General features: G+C 33.1%; 1 protein-coding gene across 1 annotated transcript; it reads right to left on the bottom strand.

The window, feature by feature from the left end:
* Positions 1-8,412: 8,412 nt before the first annotated feature.
* LOC118179939 (uncharacterized) lies at positions 8,413-17,478 on the bottom strand. The gene has a single exon (XM_085821697.1). The coding sequence runs from the start codon at positions 16,642-16,644 to the stop codon at positions 15,205-15,207; it is 1,440 nt and encodes a 479-aa protein (XP_085677823.1). The 5' UTR covers positions 16,645-17,478; the 3' UTR covers positions 8,413-15,204.
* Between the last annotated feature and the right edge of the window lie 4,442 nt (positions 17,479-21,920).

The raw sequence follows: 21,920 nt of genomic DNA, 5'->3' as shown, positions 1-21,920 counted from the left end.
GAAGCTAAAACGGGATACATTTGTAATTTTCGCATGTACTGTGGTGAAGGAAGTCGTTTGCAAGAAACGATTTTTTGAAACCTATTCCAACTTATGGCATCACATATACATGGACAATTATTACAATAGTGTTGCCACTTGTGAATTACTTTTACAGAATAGTTTTCGGACTTGCGGTACTATTCGGGTAAACAGAGGCCTTCCTAGTTTTTTTGAAAAATCCTAAACTAGCAAGGGGGGAATCTATATTTCATCGCCGGCAGAATATTTTATTACAATGTTGGCAAACAAAAAGAACAGTCCGAATGACTTCAACTATACATTCAGCTGACATTGCTGAAAGCCATTCAGGCTTATGAATTAATTTCCATTGCCAATGTTTTATGCATTGATAGCTCTGGCACACAAGATGACTTAGCAACCCGAATTGTTTCTTATCTGAATAATTTAGAATTGCTTAAAAATAATGTAATTTTAGAAGAAAGTGAAAACGAAAGTGATTTAGAGGGTGTGGATGGTGGGGATAAAAATGAAGTAGATGATAATGTTCAAGATGAAACGAAACTAAGAAACAATTCTGGTGCCACAGTGAGACAACTTCCTTCCCAATATGCTAATGATAATATTCTTAGTACAATTGAAAACAAGTCGAATGTATTTCATAACTGTAGTATAAATGTTACTATTGAAGACATCAAATCTTTTGTTGCTCAATTTGATGGCCAAAGCCACGAAAATGTCAGTAGTTGGGTCGAAAGTTTTGAAGATGCAGCTACCATTCTTCAGTTAAATGATTTACAAAAACTGATTTTTGCTAAATGCCTGATGACAGGCAATGCAAAACTATTTGTTCTTAGTGAACCAAAGTTGAACTCATGGCAAATTTTTAAGAATGCTATTCTTGATGAATTCCGGTCCAGCTGCAATTCGGCCAAACTGCATGAGTTATTATCAAAACAAAAAATGAAGAGCAATGAAACATTTTATGGAGTTTTTTTAAAATATGAAAAGAATTGCTAAAAATGGTAAAATTGAAGATGTTGCTTTAATACGATATGTTATAGATGGTATACCAGGCTCCGCGTTTAAAAAATCTTGCTTGTATGGGTCACAAACATTAACTGATTTTAAGAACAAATTGAAGCTTTATCAACAGATATGTGATGATGAAGAAAAGTCGCGAACGTCAAAAACAAAATCTGAAAGTAAACAAAAAATTGAATCTAGACATAAATATGACTCAAAAAATTCTGTTAACCAAACAAAGCGTAACGTAACCGATAGTCGAGGAGCAATTACTGAAATTAAACGTAATACAACCTGTTTCAACTGCGGTGAAAGCGGTCATATTTCCAAACAATGTGTTCATAAAGATAAGGGAGTCAAGTGTTTTAAATGTAAAGAGTTTGGGCACCGAAGTTTCGAATGCTCAAATACGAATACGAAACCAGAAGTATCAACCGTGAATATTGATGTAGTCTCGAAGTTGACCAAAGAAGTAAAAATTAATGATGTATATGTAACCGCGTTAATAGACACAGGAAGTCAAACTACTTTGTTACGTAGATCGACTTTTGATAAACGGAATATCGATGGCCTTGTGCCCGTAAGTTCAATGCTGAGTGGGTTTGGTAAATGTCAAGTAAAACCTCTAGGTTTCTTTAAAGGTAATATTAAAATTAATGATTTCCAGTATACTGCAGATATTTGTGTTGTAGACAACAATGTGATGACACATGAAGCCATTTTAAGCTTAAACATAAAATTAAAAGGTGAAATATTAATAAATGAAAATGGGGTTACCATAAAAAATAATTCACAGAGTGTAGAGGAAGTAAATATTGTATCTGTTTTACCTGTTGACCTAGCTAGTAACGAAGACGAAATAAACATTGCACCTAGTGTTCCAAACTACTTTAAAGAGACTGTTCAACTGTTAGTTTCAAACTATATGCCACGTTAAGACCAAATCTACGGACATACAGTTAAAAGTTTGCGTTAAAAATAACGAACCAGTATCGCATCAACCGCGTAGATTACCGTTTGCGGAAAAGAAAATTGTTGAAACCCAAATATCCGAATGGCTAAAGTCAGGAATTATAGAACAGAGTTCTTCGGAATATTCCAGCCCATTGGTCATCGTTAAAAAGAAAGACGGGACACCAAGAGTTTGCGTTGATTATCGTCATTTAAACAAAGTTGTCGTAAAAGATAGATTTCCCTTTCCCTTGATTGAGGATATCTAGACCGCCTTCAAGAAGCACGTGTTTTCAGCACTATTGATCTAAAAAATGGCTTTTTTCATGTGGACGTTGAAAAGGAAAGTTGGAAGTACACATCATTTATTACGCATGAAGGACAGTACCAGTTTTTGAAAGTGCCGTTTGGACTCTGTAACTCACCAGCTGTATTCCAGAGATTCATAAATACCATTTTTCGACTGTTAGTTAACGATGGCATCGTTTTGCCGTACATGGACGATATCATCATTTTGTCCGCCTCCTACGAAGAGGGAATCGAGAGGCTGAGTCAGGTTTTAAATCTAGCGAGTGAATACGGGTTGGAAATAAATTTTAAGAAATCCCAATTCTTAAAGAAACGAATTGACTTTTTAGCTCATGTCATAGAAGAGGGTAAAATTTTCCCATCCACTTTGAAGACGCAAGCTGTTACAAATTTCTCTGAACCATCTAATTTAAAACAGATCCAAAGTTTTCTTGGGCTGACAGGATATTTCAGAAAATTTATTAATAAATACTCTATAATTGCCAAGCTACTTAGCGACCTGCTAAAAAAGGGTAATAAGTTCGAATTCGGTGAAGAACAAAAGATCGCATTCAATCGTTTGAAATCAGCGCTAGCTGAGAAGCCCGTACTTGCAATTTATAACCCTAATTATGAAACCAAACTACACACAGACGCCAGTATAGAAGGATATGGGGCGATTCTAATGCAGAAACCCCCAGCTGATAGCAGTTTTCACCACACTTATTTTATGAGTAGGAAAACTTCTGATACAGAGAAAAAGTACTCAAGTTACGAGTTGGAAGTCCTCGCGATCATAGAAGCACTGAAAAAGTTCCGTGTTTACCTTTTGGGAATTTCATTTAAGATAGTGACGGACTGTTCAGCATTTCAACGGACGATGGAAAAAAGAGATTTAGCGACGCATGTTGCTCGTTGGGCTCTGTTGTTACAAGAATTCGATTATGTTATAGAGCATCGTAAAGGTGTTAAAATGCCACATGTAGATGCTCTAAGTAGAGCTCCTGTAAACGTCTTATGTATTTTTGTTGAAAATATCTTACCTAAATTAAAACTTGCCCAAGAAAATGACACTGAAATAAAAACCATTAAGGAATTATTGAAAACCTCAAGTTATAAAAATTATTGTAATAGAAATGGCATAGTATACAAGTGTATTGACAGTAAAGAACTGATAGTCGTACCGGAAAGTATGCAGACTGAAATCATAAAAGATGCTCACGAGAAAGGGCACACCGGTATCAAACATACAGAGAAACACCTGGATGAATACTATTTCATTCCCAAACTTCGGCAGAAGATAGAAAACGTTATCGTGAATTGCGTTCATTGCATCTTAATAAATCGTAAAGCAGGGAAAAAGGAAGGATTTTTACATCCGCGATTCAAGGAGGACATTCCGTTGCATATTTATCATATAGATCACTTGGGTCCTCTGGAAAGTACCCATAAAAACTACAAGCACCTATTAGTAGTGGTCGACGCCTTCACTAAATTTACTTGGACAAAATCTACGACCTCAGCTGAGGTGATAGCGAAGTTAGAGAATCAGAAGGCCATTTTTGGAAGCCCTTGTCAGATTATTTCTGATAGAGGAACGGCTTTAACATCCAGTGAGTTTTCTGACTACTGTGCTAAAAAAGATATTAAACATCATCTAATCACCACAGGCCTGCCCAGAGCAAATGGACAAGTCGAACGAATCAACCAAGTCATTATATCAGCATTAGGGAAACTGTCCTTAAAAAAACCAACCGAATGGTATAAACATACACACGAAGTTCAGAGAACGCTTAACTCAACATATCAAAGAAGCATTAACACCACTCCGTTCGAATTACTCTTCGGTATTAAAATGAACAGTAAGGGCACCGATCAGCTCAAAGAACTGATAGAAAGTGAGTTTCAATCTCAATTCGAGTCTCAAAGAGAAGAATTACGAAAGCAAGCCAAGAGGCAAATTTTCTAAGTCCAACAGGAAAAGAAAAAGACATATAATGCCAAAAGAAGACAAGCACAGCCGTACAAAGTTGGTGACTTAGTGGCAATCAAAAGGACTCAATTCGGACCATACTTAAAATTAAGAGCGAAGTATTTTGGACCTTATAAGATCATGAAAGTTAAGGGTGGCAACACCTATGACGTAATAAAGGAAGGGTGCCATGAGGGGCCATACAGAGCATATGCACCACCACATCTGCCGAATTCCTCAAGAAATGGACGGCGCCTTAAAATTTTTCACGAATACTTATTTCTGTTATTGTATATTCTTGCTTGTTGCTTTGTTTTTATTGTTTGTTTTTTGCAGTGTCCTGGAGGGCCAGTCCAACCTCGGATGTCTGAAAATGTAGTGCCGATCGCTTGGAGCTGTGATGAAAACCAGATGCCGTGACGTCATTCTCTCTACGAGCTTCGAAGGTGCCAAGCAAAAATTAGGGGAATTACTGTTTTTGAGATGATAGACGATTGACGTGGGAGCAGAGACGCTGCTTCTGTTCAAAAAGAACTTTGACGAATCATTACTTGTTTAGTTCTCTTAAATGTTAAATTTTTGTAATAATCGTTTGTGTAATTAAAATGTCTTTCGTTAATTAATTTGTTTATCGTTTAAAATTCCCACATATATGTATTGTATACATATTTGTAACTATTTAAAAATTTAAATAAACTATATTTGCTTGCATACTTTTTCTTACATATGGGAGAAAGTGCAGAATCGCCCACTGCTTGGCACGTTTTTAAGAATTGCACGTACTCGGTATCCATGTACACATCAACCTAATTTCACTTAAAAAACATCAGAGAATTGCACAAACTAGACATAGCGCACTTTCTTGACTTTATCCATGTACACATCGACCAATTTTCACTTAAAAAGACATAGAAAATTGACAAAAATCCAGTTCTTCTTACTCTTGTAAAAAGCGCCAAACAAATAAGTGGGCGATTCTGCACTTTAGCCTATGTATATATTATCGGGCTATTTTATTTTGCTCCCATTGAATTAGGAACAACAGCCTATAATTCTAATGGCTTTATATTTTTTAAATGTTTATTGTATTGTTTTTTTTTTGTATAATTTTGTTCATAAGAAATTCAACAGTAATATTGTAATTTTATAAAACAAGTGAGTCCTGCATAATCTCATGAATTCTGAAATATACTTATCAAATATAAAAATATAAATTAATGTATATAAAATATAGTTCCAGATATGACCCATTACCAAATTTTGCAAAAATCTAACCATTACTTTTAAGTCTATCAAGTTTATTTTCACATGCATATATTTCGCTTAGCTGGCAAATTAGCCCGCTATGCAGCACTGTCCGATATCATGAGCTAGCCGCTCATGATATCGGACTGCTCATAATGTGTTAATAAAAAGTAGAAGTATTTTTCATCATGGAAATCATCAGCAGAAAATCTCCGATTCACATTTTAGACTGCAAGATCACTCTAAAGCTTTCAGTTATTTATTTGGAATCTAAAGATTTTGAATAAGAATTATTAGGAAAACAGAAGGGGAAATGTTTATAGGTAAAACTGACCAAAAAGTATTTCTTTTAGGGAAGATAAAAAAAAGCATATGATTTCTCACACAAATTTTAGCACCGATAAAAGTCAAACAAATTTGAGATGACACACAACCTAAAGAAAAAAATGTTCCATTTAGCAAATCATTATTTGGCAACTTTGCTTCTAGAATTTTCCTTTCTTCGATACTTTTGACTTCCACTATTTTCTCCATTCTTTCTCTACTTTCTCTCTTTTCCTCAGGCCCGTGCTGACAATAGGTTTTTGCTCGGTCATGCCGAGTCAAAAATGCGGCGGGCAATCATTAAAATTCTCGCTGCCTGTATGAACAAGAAAATTCTTGTCTTATTTAAGCTCAACTTATGTCAAAAACTGCAAAAAGCATTAACTGATAAAAATCAAAGCGATATAAATAGTATAAATCTTATACATGAATTGCAACTTTTGGAGGATATGTAGTATCACCGGTTGAAACTACGCTATAGTGTTGTCAACAACATAGCGGTGTGCAGAAAAGAATTTTGGATATATCCCTAGATATCAATCAGCCCTAGAGGAGTTTTTGTGATTTGTTGTAATCATTCCCTGTTGTAATTACAGTTTGAACCTTGTCATAAACTACAATGCGAAAAACAATTTATTCAGTGCAAACTTATTAGATATCTAAATTAATTTGGTTTTAATTCTAGGATAATAAATAGTATTCAGAAATATATTTGGTATCAAATGCGTTTAGTATTTCACTTCGCTGGCAGTGTTACGTTTTTATAGCATGTTGTTGACCAATGCTCACTTGTCTGATCTATAGTCAGCCCAAGTCCACAAAATTCCTTGTGAGAAGGAGCGCAAGATACGCCTGTTGTTGGCAACAGCCTTGAGCCCCTTACAGATGACAGTGTGATTCAGCTCAATTTATGCCCCCCCCCAATTTTGATGAAAAGCATCCTGGGGGACGGATCTGAGCATCTCCCACCCCTCTTTCCCTACCACCAACCTTTCGAGAGGACTTTCGCCTCACATATTTGGAGTTCCCCCATGCCGCACAGACACTATATACATTTACAAGCATCCACGTTCTTCTCCGGGATTCAAACCCGGGCTCTTTGGCACAGGAGTCAGCAATGCTAACCACTATACCAGTTAGGTGGCTTTTTATAACATAAATGTATGCATAATTCTTCAATAAATATATTTGAGTGTGGGTTTTAACAAAGCACAAAAATGTTTGAATATTTAGACAAGAGATAAAATGTAATTCTTTTGGTTTTTTTAATATTGTTATGTTAATAATGCTTCATTTTAAATGTTAACCATAAGTAATGTCCCTTTAATATCGTCACTACAAAAAGGCCCGTGCTAGACATTTGCACGATGGCGCCAATTAGGGTTGGCAAGAGCCTGCTTCTCCTAAGGGAAAAAATGGTTGCAGAAATTTTATTTCTTTAGAAATGGGGGAAAAAGACTTGTATACTAAGCATATACTTGTGGACTAAAAACCAGACTGGACACTGGATTAGGACAGAGTACTCAACAGCTAACTGCCTAAAGAGGTAGTTGCTTTCATCAAGAAATTTCAAAGGAGTACAGTACAAAGTCCGAAATCTGGACGTCCATTTTCCGGAATGATCTAAAATCCGGACCTCAAAACCACAAACAAAATTTTTCTCGTAGGCTTTGCATGCGCATTTAATTTCCCCCTCTACATATAAAACTTCTGGAGAGTCCCGATTCTTAATTTCACCTCAACACTAAATAAAATACCTTGTTATTGAAGAAACAATCATTTTAGCATAAATTTTTACGATCAGTAAATTGGCTCCGTTACTGTGTATTTGGTTGGCACGCATCCCAATCCCAAACATTCCACATAGATACATCGTTGATCTGACAAAAACCTGGAGAATCATTATTTATTATGCTTTCCTTTCATTACAGCATCATTGTCATGTTTATCAAAACATGACAACTTGATTAATGACTCAGGTAGTGATACCTAAACAATTTTTCGATGTTAGTATTTGAATAATAAAGGACTGCAGTCACCATTTATGTTGACATTACGCTTGGCGATAATTACAGATTTCAGTTGCGCTAAAAAACGTTGACGAGGAAAAATTTACCAAAAATTTCTTTCCTTATGCTAAAAATAGATTTTGTTGATGATACTCAGAGATCCAAAGATTCCATTTAGATCATAAATACTTCATTACTTCATAAATCGCAATTTCATATTTTTTAATTTTATAATTTCTATACGCCATCTTATTAGATTTACACTGATGATCTATTATACAAAGTCCCGACAAGTCCAGATTTCGGACTTTGTACTGTATTAGTTTTTGTTTGCCTAAAGCATGGAGAAAATAACAAAAACTCCTATATAGACAACATATTTAAAGATTAGAAACTGTATCTGGCATGAACTGTTAGTATTTAACGGGCTTAGTCGCATTTTGAATAAATGATAACTCCTCGGATTACTTCATCTTTCATGCTTTGATTATGATACAGATTTTGGTATAACACTTTTGCTTTTTGATTGCAAAAGTTAATGAACACGAAATATGCAACACTACATACTGAATAAAGAAAAACACACACAATCACACGTTAACGGACATGAAATATATAAAACCATATACAGAATCACATGAATGATATAGAACAAAAAATGTTAGAGATAATATTTAAGACTACAAGACCTCAGAACGATACATAAAATACACTTTTCTAGAAAATGCAAGTCACAAATATCACATTCACATATGGCTAACTAATAATCCTTTGTTTGTAAGAATGAAATAGTGACTTCAATTATTACAAGTATTGGTTAATCTTTGGATTATGGTAACTTGGCGACCAACCCTGATACAGCAACCTGCTAGTTTTTGTTTGGATGCCATTTTGTTTTCACGAAGTAAAGGCTTTTTTTTTTTTTTTTTTTTTACTCAACGTTTTTTTCCAACAATTTGCTAGCCGAATTATGCTTATGCTAGAACTTTTATGGAACAAAAGGGCTTAATCATGACGAAGATTATGTGCGAAATTGGGAGAAAGTGCAGAATCGCAAACTGCTTGCCGTGTTTTTAAGAATTGCACATACACGGTATCCATGTACACGTCAACCTATTTTCACTTAAAAAAAATCCCAGAATTGCACAAAAACGGCATTGCGCACACTCTTGATTTTATCCATGTACACTGCTAAAGTCCTAGACAGTAACCTTTATCACCTTACCAAAATGTCGCCAAACTACCTGTTACCATATTCCAAAGATTAGCCCAAGTATTTTGATTTTAATCACACTCTGAATTATGTAATATTATTATATAAATTTATGTCATGACGGGTCTCCATAACCATATACAGTCAAAAGTCTTTAATGCGGACGTCCATAATCCGGACCTCAAAGCTACAAACTTTCTGCGCATGCGCATAATACCTTTACTCATGCACATTTAATGTATAACGGACGGTATAAGCTAAGCCAAAATTATCTAATTATCTATTTCAGTTAATGTTGCAGATTGCATTGTTCCTTAATCTTCTAATTGGATCTGGCTTATTATTTTTTGTAGACTGTTAGAGCAATTTTATAAAAGTAAGCTTGAACTTTCGATTATGTCAAAAAGAATTTCTGATTCTGGAGATGCCAAAGGATCTACAAATTGAAAGCATGTTTCGATGTCCATCAAACAAAAAGTAGAATTGCTGCAAAAAATTGGATAAAGGCATATCCTTCGTTTCTCTAACCATTCCGAAATCTGTTTATCAATTTCACACTGCTCTGCGGGGGGGGGGGGGGTGACGTCGCGGCACACAATAAACTGGAAGTTGATCTGTCAGCACTATCCTTATCTTTAGGGCAGATGTTTTTATTTTATTAAGCTTATAATTCCTTACTAGATGTAGTATTTCATCTTGATGTACTCCATCTTTGATATGATTTAAATCAAATTCCTCGCCATTATAAATATCACGAATACACATCAAATAGTTTCTTGTTGCAGTTTTCTAATTTCAACTATGGGTAATGTATGCTTTACGCATGCGCGCATTGAAAGAAATGTTTAACCCTTTGCGACACGCATATTTAAAATATATTTTAATCTTTAAAAAAATGCCTTAGAATAAGTCAGATGGACTTACTTAAGTGCCTTTAAGGCTTGAAAAAAATTCTGCGCTTTTATTTTTTACGGGGGAAGGTGGGATACCATTTGTCCCACCATGCAACTAGCACATGTCTTATAGCATATTGGTGTATAGCAGGGAAAAAAAATCATATGTGGAATGAATAAACAAAATAAAGCGTGCATTCTAAAATATTCATAATAAACACACTAAAATGCATTTTGTACTTATTGCATATATGCATGACTTGTAAAATTTTGAATATGCACATTTTGCATATATATATTTAATATTTTTAAATTTTAAGAACAAAAGAAAATATTTTCTTGAATATTATTTTAAGATTAAAATTTGATACACGAACAAATGATACTAAATAAAATATTGAAATTGGTACTTGATTCAAAAACATTTATATATGATTAAAACTGAAAAACAGTCATTTTTCATGAAACTTTGAAAAACATGTTGTTTCATTCTTTTGTAAGCATAGAGGCACTTCACATGTTTCACATATCCAAAATGTTCGTTGTTCTTCTTTCGATGTGCTGCGATATGCACATCTTTCTCCTGCTCGTTCACTTTGGCATGTGACTTATGTTTTTTAGTCTCTTTTCTGGTTGTACGAACGAGTTTTTAGTTTTTATTTGAACTGGGGATTTCAGTTTTCTTTTCTGCTCTTTCTTGCCTCCAAGTGCCATTAGACCTTCTATAACTGAGAGAAGAAAATCTTTCATTGTGTTTACATCATGATCGGGTTCGCGAACAAACTTAAATAGAATAAATGTGTTTACTATACTCTCCTCTAAAAAGTAAAAAAAAAAAAAAAAAAATCATGTGCCACCATTTCTTGCTTTTGCGGTCTATTTCATATAGTCCTTTCAGTTGCTCAATCAGTCGACATATCCCATGTTCTTATTGTATGAAATAATGCTGTTTGGACACAGTACTTTTTTTGTCTTTCCATCTCGTTCTTTTCTATTAATTTCTTTCATTTGAGTTGCCTTTTCCAAGCAAGACAGGATAGAAACGGATCTTTTATCCTTCCATTTTATGCAATAAATTGAATCATCTCTAACTGAAAAGTCTATATATTTTCTTGACATAAATTTGTGGGTAGATACTTCCGATTCATATTTACAGTGCCACATGCATAGATGGCAGCCACACGCATAGATGGGTCTGTGTCTTTAAAAAGCAAAACAAATTATAACTACTTTCCTTTCTTCTTCAGCAATAACTTCAACCTCATTTATTCTCTCTTGGATTTCAATTTCATCTGAATCAGAACTGACATCTGAAGCATTTGAGTCGCAATCGGATGGCAATTCAGCAAAAAGATCCAAAGCTTCCTGTGTTGTTAATTTTTTTCTAGACATTTTAGCACATCAGAGCATACAACGGATGTAAAAGCGCGCGCAATCACGAAAAAAGTAGATGCAAAAAGAAAACAAAAAATAATCGTGAGTGCTGCCATCTATTGAGCGGAAATTCAAGTGTGTGGTGGGACAAATTTTAACCCACTTATTTCAACTGCAAAATTAATGTTATAAAATATTGAATCCAATTAAGATTTTTGAAAATAAAATACCTTTGAATATTAAAAAGAATCATGCATATCCTAAATTGTATACCAAAATGTTTAAAATATTGTAAAATGCGAGATACACGGATATCACTTTTGTGATCCTATTTTGAATATTTTTTGCTTATAAACTGAAGCCCTGGTATAATAGTGACATCTACTGAGAAAAATAATAACTAAAATAGATTATTTTTAAAAGATTAGAAAATTTCTAACGGAAATTGCTAACTGAGAAAATAAATATTAATTAGGTGGGACATATATTGACCCACCATGCCGCAAAGGGTTAATAAAGTAAACAAATAAATATTAAGCTTCTTTTGTAAATTTTGATACCCTTTAGATCATAATTGCTCTTTATTTCATAAATTACGGTTTCATATTTTTAATTTTATAATTTCTGCATGCCATCTTACCAGATTTAAATTGATGATCTATAATTCAGAAAAACCAATAATCCGGAATCGACAAAGTCCCGACATGTCCGGATTAAAGACTTTTGACTGTACAAGTTTATGGAAAGCCTACATGAATAAATATATATACATATAAAGCACGATATGGAAAGAAAACGAGGGCTGATCTTTAGAATGGGAACTGGTAGTTTGGCGACATTTTGGAGGCGATAAAGGTTACTACCTGGGACTTTCGTAGTAATGTGAGCAGTACTCAGTTCCAATTACGCATTATTTTGTGTGAGGGACATGAGAGATCATGGGATATGCCATGTGATATTAATGGACGAATTACGGTTCTTTAATCGGAAAAAGGGGGAATTTGGAAAAATATCTGTGGCTGTATATTATTTTGTATTAAGCTTCACTGTGTGTTGTGTGAAGTAGAGTTGAATAATTTTGGGATTGCATGGCGCTGTCTAAAGTGAATTCTAGATTTTGAATGCGTTTGTGTGATAATTCAAAAGAATTGGTTGAATGGTGCATGAGTGTAGGTTTAATTGCGGATAAGTATTAATGTCCAAAATGTGGGAATGAAATGAGATTGTGTGAAAGGAAGGATATTACTGATAAGTTTGAATGGCGGTGCAAGAAATATGGTGAAAATGAACATTTTGTGAAACGAAGTGTAAGGAAGGGTACGTGGTTTGATGAAAGTCATTTGAGTATGGGTGAGATTTTTATTTAGCGGAGGAAAAATTCACAGAAAAAATCGTTCAATAATTTTATTGAATCCATAATAAAAGTGTATCCACCATGTAAGCAAGATTCTGAAGAAGATTAGGTAAGTTAGTATTTTTAATTATTTGAGGATATTATTTTTATGCTGATTCTAAATGTAAGGTAGAAGTAAAGTAATTTGGTATTATTGGGAAAATTGTTATTAGCAATGATTTAGTTTAAAGTAATTAGGATTGTAAGCTAATTTTTATTAATTTAATGTATGTGCTTATTTATATTTTAAGTAGTGTTTTTGAATTTAATTATATTTTAATTAAATGATAGTTATTTTCTGAATTATATGTTTGTAGGAATTTGGTATACGTTTCAGTGGAAGTAAACGCGCATGGAAATAATTTGAATATTTGACACTAAGTATTTGTAACCATTTGTAATGTTTGAAGTACGAATTCGTTGGTGACCTTTAGAATATAATAGATAATTTAGAGGTAAAAGTTTTTGGATATTTTATTAATTTTATATGTGGAAATGTTTATTACTTTTTCGCGATCAGGTAATTTCATATATGTTCTTTTTACCGGATTTAAAGATTCACAAAATTTTCATGCATTTTCGTGAAATTTTTCTAATTTATGAGAAAAAAGCAGTGTACTTGGATATAGTGATGAGTGTGCGCAATGCCATTTTTGTGTAATTCTGGCTTTTTTTTTAAGTAAAAATAAGTCGACGTGTACATGGTTTATGTGTATGTGTTATTTTGAAAAACGCATAAGGAGTATGGTATTGTGCACTTTTTCCCAATTTTGCAGTGAATATTTGTCATGATTAAGCAGTTTTGTTAGATAAAATTTCTAGCATAAGTGTAATTTGGCTAATAGATTGTTGGAAGAAGTGTTCAGTAGATAAAAAGAAAAGAAACATGTCTTTACTTCGTGAAGACAAAATGGCGGCGAGAAAAAAAAATAAAGGGTTGCTGTAGGAGTGTTGGTTGCCAAATTTTCGCCAAAAAAATCCCCAAGTTACCATAATCTAAAGATCAACCAAAATGAGATCAGAAGAGAAAATTCATTACTTTTTTACCAATTCCGTCATGTTAAGTGATATTTTCTTTTCTCTTTTCACGAAATTTACACCTCCTTCAAATAAGCAATTATTTTAACCACCTCTTCTGTAGTTTTATTGATTACAGAATTAATTATTTTTTAGAATAGAATTAAGTTTTTATCCTTTGAACATATCAAATTTATTAGTATTACATTTTGTACATAACATATTTTCTTACGAGACTTGAAAAATTCAAACTAGTATTAGATTTTATGATTAAGATAAGATAATTAAAAAGGAAAAGATTAATCTTCCATAATCGTGGTGAGCGGCAAACTTGGCGAGAGTTTTCAATTTGGCGCGATTTTGATTTGGTTGTGGTGTCTGGCTGTAAATTTTCCTGTGGCAAACCTAGAGCTTTATTTCAGTGCTTGTAATAAGTGCCAGTTTAGTGTAGCCAGAAGATTCTTCTTTTTAATTTAATTTTGAAATACTGTTTTTAAAAGTTTTACTGTTTAATATTTGCAGGAGGTTAAGCTGTTGGTGGGAGAATGTTGGATTTCAGATGATGTGAAGTTTATAATTTATGAATATTTTCATTTAATTTTATTCAGTTAACGTTTTCCGGGACAGTTAATTATTATTATTTTTTGTAAGTTTTGTTTCTCGTATATGGCAATCGAAAAATGTAAAATGCTTAAAGTTTTGAACGAAAGTTGTTTAGTGTGTTGAATTCCACGACGATAGTAACTTGTATATTTTAGTGAGTTTATGATGCATCCGCTGTTAGTGAATTTGAATATATTTACTTGTTTAACAATTTTGGAGTTTGAGGAAAGTGTTATACAATTTATTATTTTATTATAATATTTTATCACGAATTACATAGAAAAGACTAAGTTTTACTATTCTGTTTACATAAAACAATGGCATTTCACTACTGCAAAACTTAAAAGATACTATTCTGTTTACATTTAAAAATCACATCTTGGAGCTCTCGTTGCTGCCAAAAAAAAATTCACCAAATTTTGAAGGCCAAAATAGTTTGCCACCAACTTACCCCAGTTATAGAAGATTAGCCAAACAAAACAACAAAAACAAAAAACTGACATAAAGCATTGAATTGCATGTAAATATTTTTATCACGTTACATCTTATGTGAACTTTTAACTTGTTTCATTTAATAAACAATGATCAGCAAGAGGAATTTTAACGTTAAATGCTTTAATTTTCGAGTATATAACTTTACATGAATGCTCAAGTTTGGATAAGAATTTTCAGAACTTGCATATCATCCCATCAACCAGCAAAGTAGCGCAATATGACTGTGTCCTTTAGAATTCTGCAGTAATGATTGGTGACCATTACCAAAATTTCTGCCAATGGTCGATGGGATAATACATACCATTTTTCTAAATTTGCTATTGCTGATTCCATATGTGAAAAATTAATTGCCTTTACCCTCTAACAATTATATAATATTCATGATAAACATGATATTTTACTCAAGAATGAATTGAATAATGATCTTCCAGACGGTTAATGTCTTTAAAACACATCTTACAAAAATCACATGAAAAGGTCTTTGTTCTCGCATGCATCGAGCAATGCCTATCCAAGATTCTCTTCTCTTTGAAGTATTTCTTACAAACCTTACATTCATGAGGCTCTTCTTCAGAGTGAACACGGAAATGCTTTATAACTCCTTCTTTTGTTCGATAAACTTTTCCACACTCATTACATAAATGGCGTTTTTCTCCTATATGTACAGCTTTATGTATGTTGAAATCAACTTTGTTTTTGTATAATTTACTACAATCCTCACACTTATAAACCTTTTCCCCAGAATGTTTCATATAATGACCAGCAAGATTGCCAACTTCAGTAAATTCTATGTCACATAGTTGACACAAATATGGTTTCATCTTAATATGTGTTGGATAATGTTGTCTTAAATTTTTTTTCTGACGGAAAAATTTTTTACAAAGGTGACATCCAAATGGCTTGGTTTCTCGGTGAACAAGCATGTGATTAGCGAGTGAGTTTCTCCCTCTAAAATATGAACCACATACGCCACATTGGTGAGGTTTTTCTCCCTTGTGTATGAGCACATGTCTTGCAAGATCATTTTTTCTTGCAAAGCTCCGAAGACATTCACCACAAACATGATGTTTTTCACCTCTGTGCATACGGAGGTGACTTTTATGGGCCCGCTGGTTTTTAAAATACATATGACAAATGACACACATATAAGTTTTCTTGTTAACATGAGTCCACAAATGCCTTCTTAAAGCTTGGTTCTGAGTAAATACCTCATTGCAAATATGACATAACTTTTCTTTGGAATGAACATGAAAATGACGAGAAAGTGCACGTTCAGATTTAAAACTCTTCTTACATTCGCTGCATGGATAGTAACTTTTTCCCGGTTGTGCATTCTGACTTTTTTTATTTTGTGAGTCCTGACTTTCATCTTCAGTTAGCAAGTCCTGACTTTCATCTTCAGTTAGCAAGTCCTGACTTTCATCTTCAGTTAGCAAGTCCTGACATTCATCTTCAGTTAGCAAGTATTGACTTTCATCTTCAGTTAGTGAGTACTGACTTCCTTCAGTTTGCGAATACAGACTTAGCGAGTACACACTACATAAATCAGATGGCGAGCACAGACCACTTTCATCAGTTAGCGAGTATAGACTACATATTTCAGTTTGTGAATAAAGACTACTTTCATCAGTTTCAGAGTCCTCATTTTCTTCAGTTTGTGAGTCTTGACTTTCTTCATTTTGTGAGTACTGACTTTCTTCCATTTGCGAGTCCCGACTTTCTTCATTTTGTGAGTACTGACTTTCTTCAGTTTGTGAGTCCTGACTTTCTTCACTTTGCAAAGCCTGGCTTTCTTTACTTTGCAAATCCTGACTGTTTTCAGAGATATCACTGTCGGACATATTTGAGTGGAATTAGAAAAACAAGGTGATTGGTTACATACGGTTATACTGCTTGTATTATTTTTTGTATTATATCCTTTTAAATATCACATCAAGTAGTGCTTTTATTAAATTTATATGGTTTTAGAGAGACTTATTCCAAACATCAAAGTTTGAAGTAGTAAATTTCTCGTTGCAAATACATCATGCAAAATATTGTACATTTGTAATATGTACGTGATTTTATCTGTTTATTCGTTACAACTGAAAATCAAAACCAACGCTCGCCGAGTAAAAAAACCAGAAATTTTCGGCACAAAATTGCAAATAAGATGCTAACGATAAATTAATATTTAACTCAATTCATACTTAGCAGAGATTCTATAGAAGAAAAAAATTATAAATTAACTTTGACATCTTTTCCAATACTTACATTAAGGAGAAATTATAAAGGTTCTTCAAGAATAATTCATTTCATAGTTATGAACTGAACTGTACACACCACTGTCCGAATTCTGATTTCAAATCTGACGAAAGATCGCAGTTTGTTGTTACGATTTTGTAGATCTCACGCTTTATAAACGCATAACTGAAGAAACATCTGGAACTGGCTTTTCAAGCATCGTAAAAAAATCCAAATTTTGAAAGATGACACAATTATTGCATTTTACAAAATATGCTTGTCAACGGATATAACTTTATCATAAGCACTCAACTTAAAATTACATTAATTGATAGCAAATAGATGCAATATTTCCTGACTTACCATCGAAGAATTTTGAATTCACGGAGCAGAAAACAAAGCTAACTGCCTATATATTTTACCACAGAAGTGAAAATAAAACGATCATGAGTTTCATGTTACGGCATGTCTTTTAGCCTAATGAGAAAAGCCAATTGTTTACCATAAGATTGCCTAAGAAATTAGAAATAATCTTTTAAAAATCTTAAAAAATTCTTTAAATAAATACTGTAACACTTTGAAGTTCATAAATAATAATCTAATGTCATGTATCATCTAATAAAAATTCCTACTAACTGGAATAACTACTCAAGCCGATTTGAGTACTTTAACCGTAACATCTGTACAATTTCATTGGCTCTGGAGGGCGCTGTGATCACGTACGATGGAGGCAGGATCTTGGAAGAGCTCCTGAATTTTCAAAGGTGTTTTCCGGAAAATCTTCATTTATTTCAGAAAATTTTCGCGAATATCCTCTGCATTGTCTCGTTCTCAAAGCTGGGAGTTCTCCTGTACCTGGGGGGTCTTGTCTTCCTTGCAATCTTTTGCAGCACTAAGACGGAGCGTTCAGATAAGTAGAACTTCTTTTCTCTAAGCTAAATCAAATATCTGTCACTAAAGTACCTTTAAATTCATTCATTTATTATGATCATTATTATTATTATGCTCATTTTATTATGTTTTGGCATTAAATACTTAGTAATTGCTTTAAATCATGTGGTTCTTTTTTGGTTACTATCTCGTAGGGACGCTATCCTTATCAGTAGCCCTTATCAGTAGTGTTAGCCCTACCCATTGGGGCCCCTTTGAGGAATGTCTCGAGAGCTAAAAACACGATCTCGGGCCTCAATGAATGTACAGAGTTGTAGTTTTTGCTCCTTTAATCTATATTTCCTATCTATTTAAATTAAAAGCATATATTAATACAGTGTGCCTCAAATTGATAAAATAGTACACATATAATAAATTATGACCATTAACTTAATAAATAAATAAAATGCTTATTTTTTTAAAAAAATTAATTAACAATAATAATAAAAAAACTCCGTAATTTATTTACTTATTTATTTTTGCTGATATGTTCTCGCCTTGTTTTGGATTTATGATTTTATCTGATGGTGTTTTCTGAATATATAAATATGTTGGAAACCGCAATAGATGATGTTACTTAGTTTAATGTATAACTTTGCATGATATTATATGTATCTTGATCTTATGTGTCTTCTGTTACTGTGTCTCAAGGTAGAGGCTAGTATTGGTTTCCATGTAAAAAAATAAAAGTTTAAATTTAAAAAATTTTAAATTTTAGTTTCCCTGTTATAGCAAAAGTTAGCTTCTAAACTTGACTTACACTGTTATGTGACTGGACCCCCAAAATTTATTATTTTATTATTAAATTTCCCCATCTTTACCTCTATTCAGCTTTACAAAACACACTCATTACACACACCTGGAAGACTGTATTTAATGTAAATGATAACAACTTTGACTACACTCATGAACACAATTGTGTGTTTTTTTTTTTTTTAAACAAAATTCCCTTACTTCCTTTCCTTTTCTTTCTATAGGCCCTTTTTTTTTTAATTATAAATAAATTTTTTTTCCTCTTCATTACTTTTGGGCCATTTATTTTTTACTTTATTTTGTCCGATCTTTTCTTCCTGGCCTTTCGAACTCGTATAAAATATACGAAGTTCCTTTTCACTCTCCTCTGAAATACGAAATTGCCCCCCTTTCTATATACCTTTCCTTCGCACCTATGCTTGATTTTTCGCCCATCGGTGCAGAAAGACTTAGCGGGTGCAACAAAAGACATCTGTCTACTTTGTCTGTCTGTCTGTCTGTGTGACCACCGAGGCAAGCGGCAGCACGATCGCAGCGCTCCGTAAAAAAGTGAAAATTTTTCCTTTCCTCTTGGTGATTATCAATTAAATTTCTTTGAAAAATGTTTATTTTTCCCCTATAAAACCTATATCATTCCAATGAATTCCGGCTCCGATGTTGACGAGAATAAAACAGCGGACAATGTAAGGATATACTCCAAAAGCCTGGAATTTTAAGATAAGTACTTTTCTTTCATCTAAACTAAATCAAATTTCTATAAATAAGTGCCTTTAAATCAATAAATCTTAATTTTTCATCAGTTTAAAGCATTAAAAAATACTTGAAATTGCCATTGCTTGTGGCTTCCTTTGTGTATCAACTCGAAACAGACGCCAGCGTTATCAGTTCACGTCTGTCAACACTTACAAAGTTCTTAAGGAATCTCGAGAGAGGGAAAATTTGGGCATCGCGCTATTTCCCTCTCGGATCTTCTGGATTCTCTTTTCTTTCTAGATCGCTTGAATATAGTTTCGCCTTTAAATTATATTATACCTCACCGATTTTTTCTCATACTATTCTTTGCTATCTGTTAAATGTCCATATGTAAGGGATGGTTTATTCTTCACCGCCTTAAATGAATTTTTAGAACTATGAGCTTATATAAATAACAGTGTGCCTCATTGTGTTATATTAACATTATTTAACTAGTAATAAATTATGATAGTAAAATAATTAATCTTGTAATAAATTATGATAGTTAAATTAATAAATACTGTTTAATTTGTGTTTTTAATACATATACTCAGTAATTTACACACATAAATATATATATATATATATATTATTTTATTTATTTATTTATTTATTTGGGTGTATGCGGTTGTGGTCTTGTAGTGTATATGGTTCTATGTTGTTAGTCTGCTGCTGCTTTTTGAAAAATGTATGAAAATGTTGAGAATGAAAGTAGCAAAAGTTCCTTTGGTTAAATTAATATATACTTTTGTTTGATGACCTTTGTTGATATCTCAGAATGCAAGCGTACATATTACTTTATATTCCATGCTAAATACCTTGATACGAAGCATTTTAACACCGTCAATATTTGTTTTTTCCCCAGTAACCCATCTATTCTCCATTACCAAACACACTCACTACACAAACACACCTGTGAGACATTATTTATTGTAAATAAAGACAGTTTCTTCTCCTTTTAACTACACTCATGGACACAATCGTATTTTAGGATATTTTCTACTTCTTTTCCTTTTCTTTCTATAGGTCCTTTTTTTTTTCCTCTATTATTTTTGGGCCATTTATTTTAAATTTTACTTTGTCCCATCTTTTCTGTCTGGCCTTTTGAACTCATACAAAATGTACGAAGTTCCTTTTTACTCTCCTCAAATACGAAATTGCCCCTCTTTCTATATACCTTTCCTTCGCACCTATGCTTGATTTTTCGCCCATCGGTGCAGAAAGACTTAGCGGGTGCAAAACAAGACATCTGTCTACTTTGTCTGTCTGTCTGTCTATTTGTATCAGGTGGTGAAAAAATTGGTCTGGCGCTGCGATCACGAAAGCTGGAGGCAGTGTCTAAAAATAGCTCCGAAATTTTTTAAATGTTTCAAAAATCTTCTCAACTCTCTAAAGTAGTTAAATGCACCTTTCCTATGCAATGTCTCCTTCATCAAATTGAAAAAGGAAACTTCGCTTCTTCGAAACTTCAGGTGTTTTTTTGGCTGTTCACTATGAACACGAGAAATCCAAAAGAGGCCCTGACACGGAATATTCAGATAAGTAACATTCTGTTCTCTATCACTAGAGTGTCATTAAATTTCTTTATTTATTATTTTTCATAAGATTCTAGCATTATACAATAATTGGTAATAGTAGCAGGTCATGTGGTTCTTTTCTTCGTAACTATTCCGTAGAGACGCCACATTCCTTATCAGTAGTCCGTTCTTATCAGCAACTCACACCCTTCGGAGGCCCCCCCTTTTCGTGTTTAGGAATTTCTTGTGAGGAAAAAATGGGGATCTCTTGATCATCGCTGAGTATAGATTGTGATTTTTGCAACAAAGTTTCCCGACTTTTTTTTTTTTCAGGTCTCAAACTTAGAATTATGAGCAAATAAAAATACAGTGACGGAATTTGTTAAACTTGTACTATAATAAATTTCAACGGTTAAATTAATAAATTAATTTTATATTTAACTAATATTTAAGAAAAATAAACTGTATAATTTATTTTTGCTGAAATGCTCTCACACTGTGTATGATGGATTTATAATTTTGTCAATTACTGTTTTTCTGAAATATACATGAATTTTTCGGGAACGGTAATATTTAATGTTACTTTAGTTAAAATATTATGTACATCTCTGTGATGATATATGTCTTTTCTAGTTATTTCTCAAGATAAGGGCATACACATTACCATGTAGGAATTCATTCCTTTTTTTTTTTTTTTTTTTAAACTTAGCTAAAGTTTGCTTCTTAAAGACACTAATTTTTGCAGATGAACTCCTTAACTACACTCATGGATACAATCGTATTTTAGGATATTTTCTACTTCTTTTCCTTTTCTTTCTATAGGTCCTTTTTTTTTTCCCTCTATTATTTTTGGGCCATTTATTTTAAATTTTACTTTGTCCCATCTTTTCTGTCTGGCCTTTTGAACTCATACAAAATGTACGAAGTTCCTTTTTACTCTCCTCATATACGAAATTGTCCCC

This window comes from Stegodyphus dumicola, chromosome 1 (assembly GCF_044657685.1).
Source record: "Stegodyphus dumicola isolate Sdum_Otavi_A_Nest chromosome 1, ASM4465768v1".
NCBI lineage: Eukaryota > Metazoa > Arthropoda > Arachnida > Araneae > Eresidae > Stegodyphus > Stegodyphus dumicola.
This window is presented reverse-complemented; position numbering and strand designations above follow the sequence as displayed.

What these genes read in the sequence shown, in the direction of transcription:
- LOC118179939 (XM_085821697.1), bottom strand. Translation starts at nt 16,644, where the DNA reads ATGTCCGACAGTGATATCTCTGAAAACAGTCAGGATTTGCAAAGTAAA.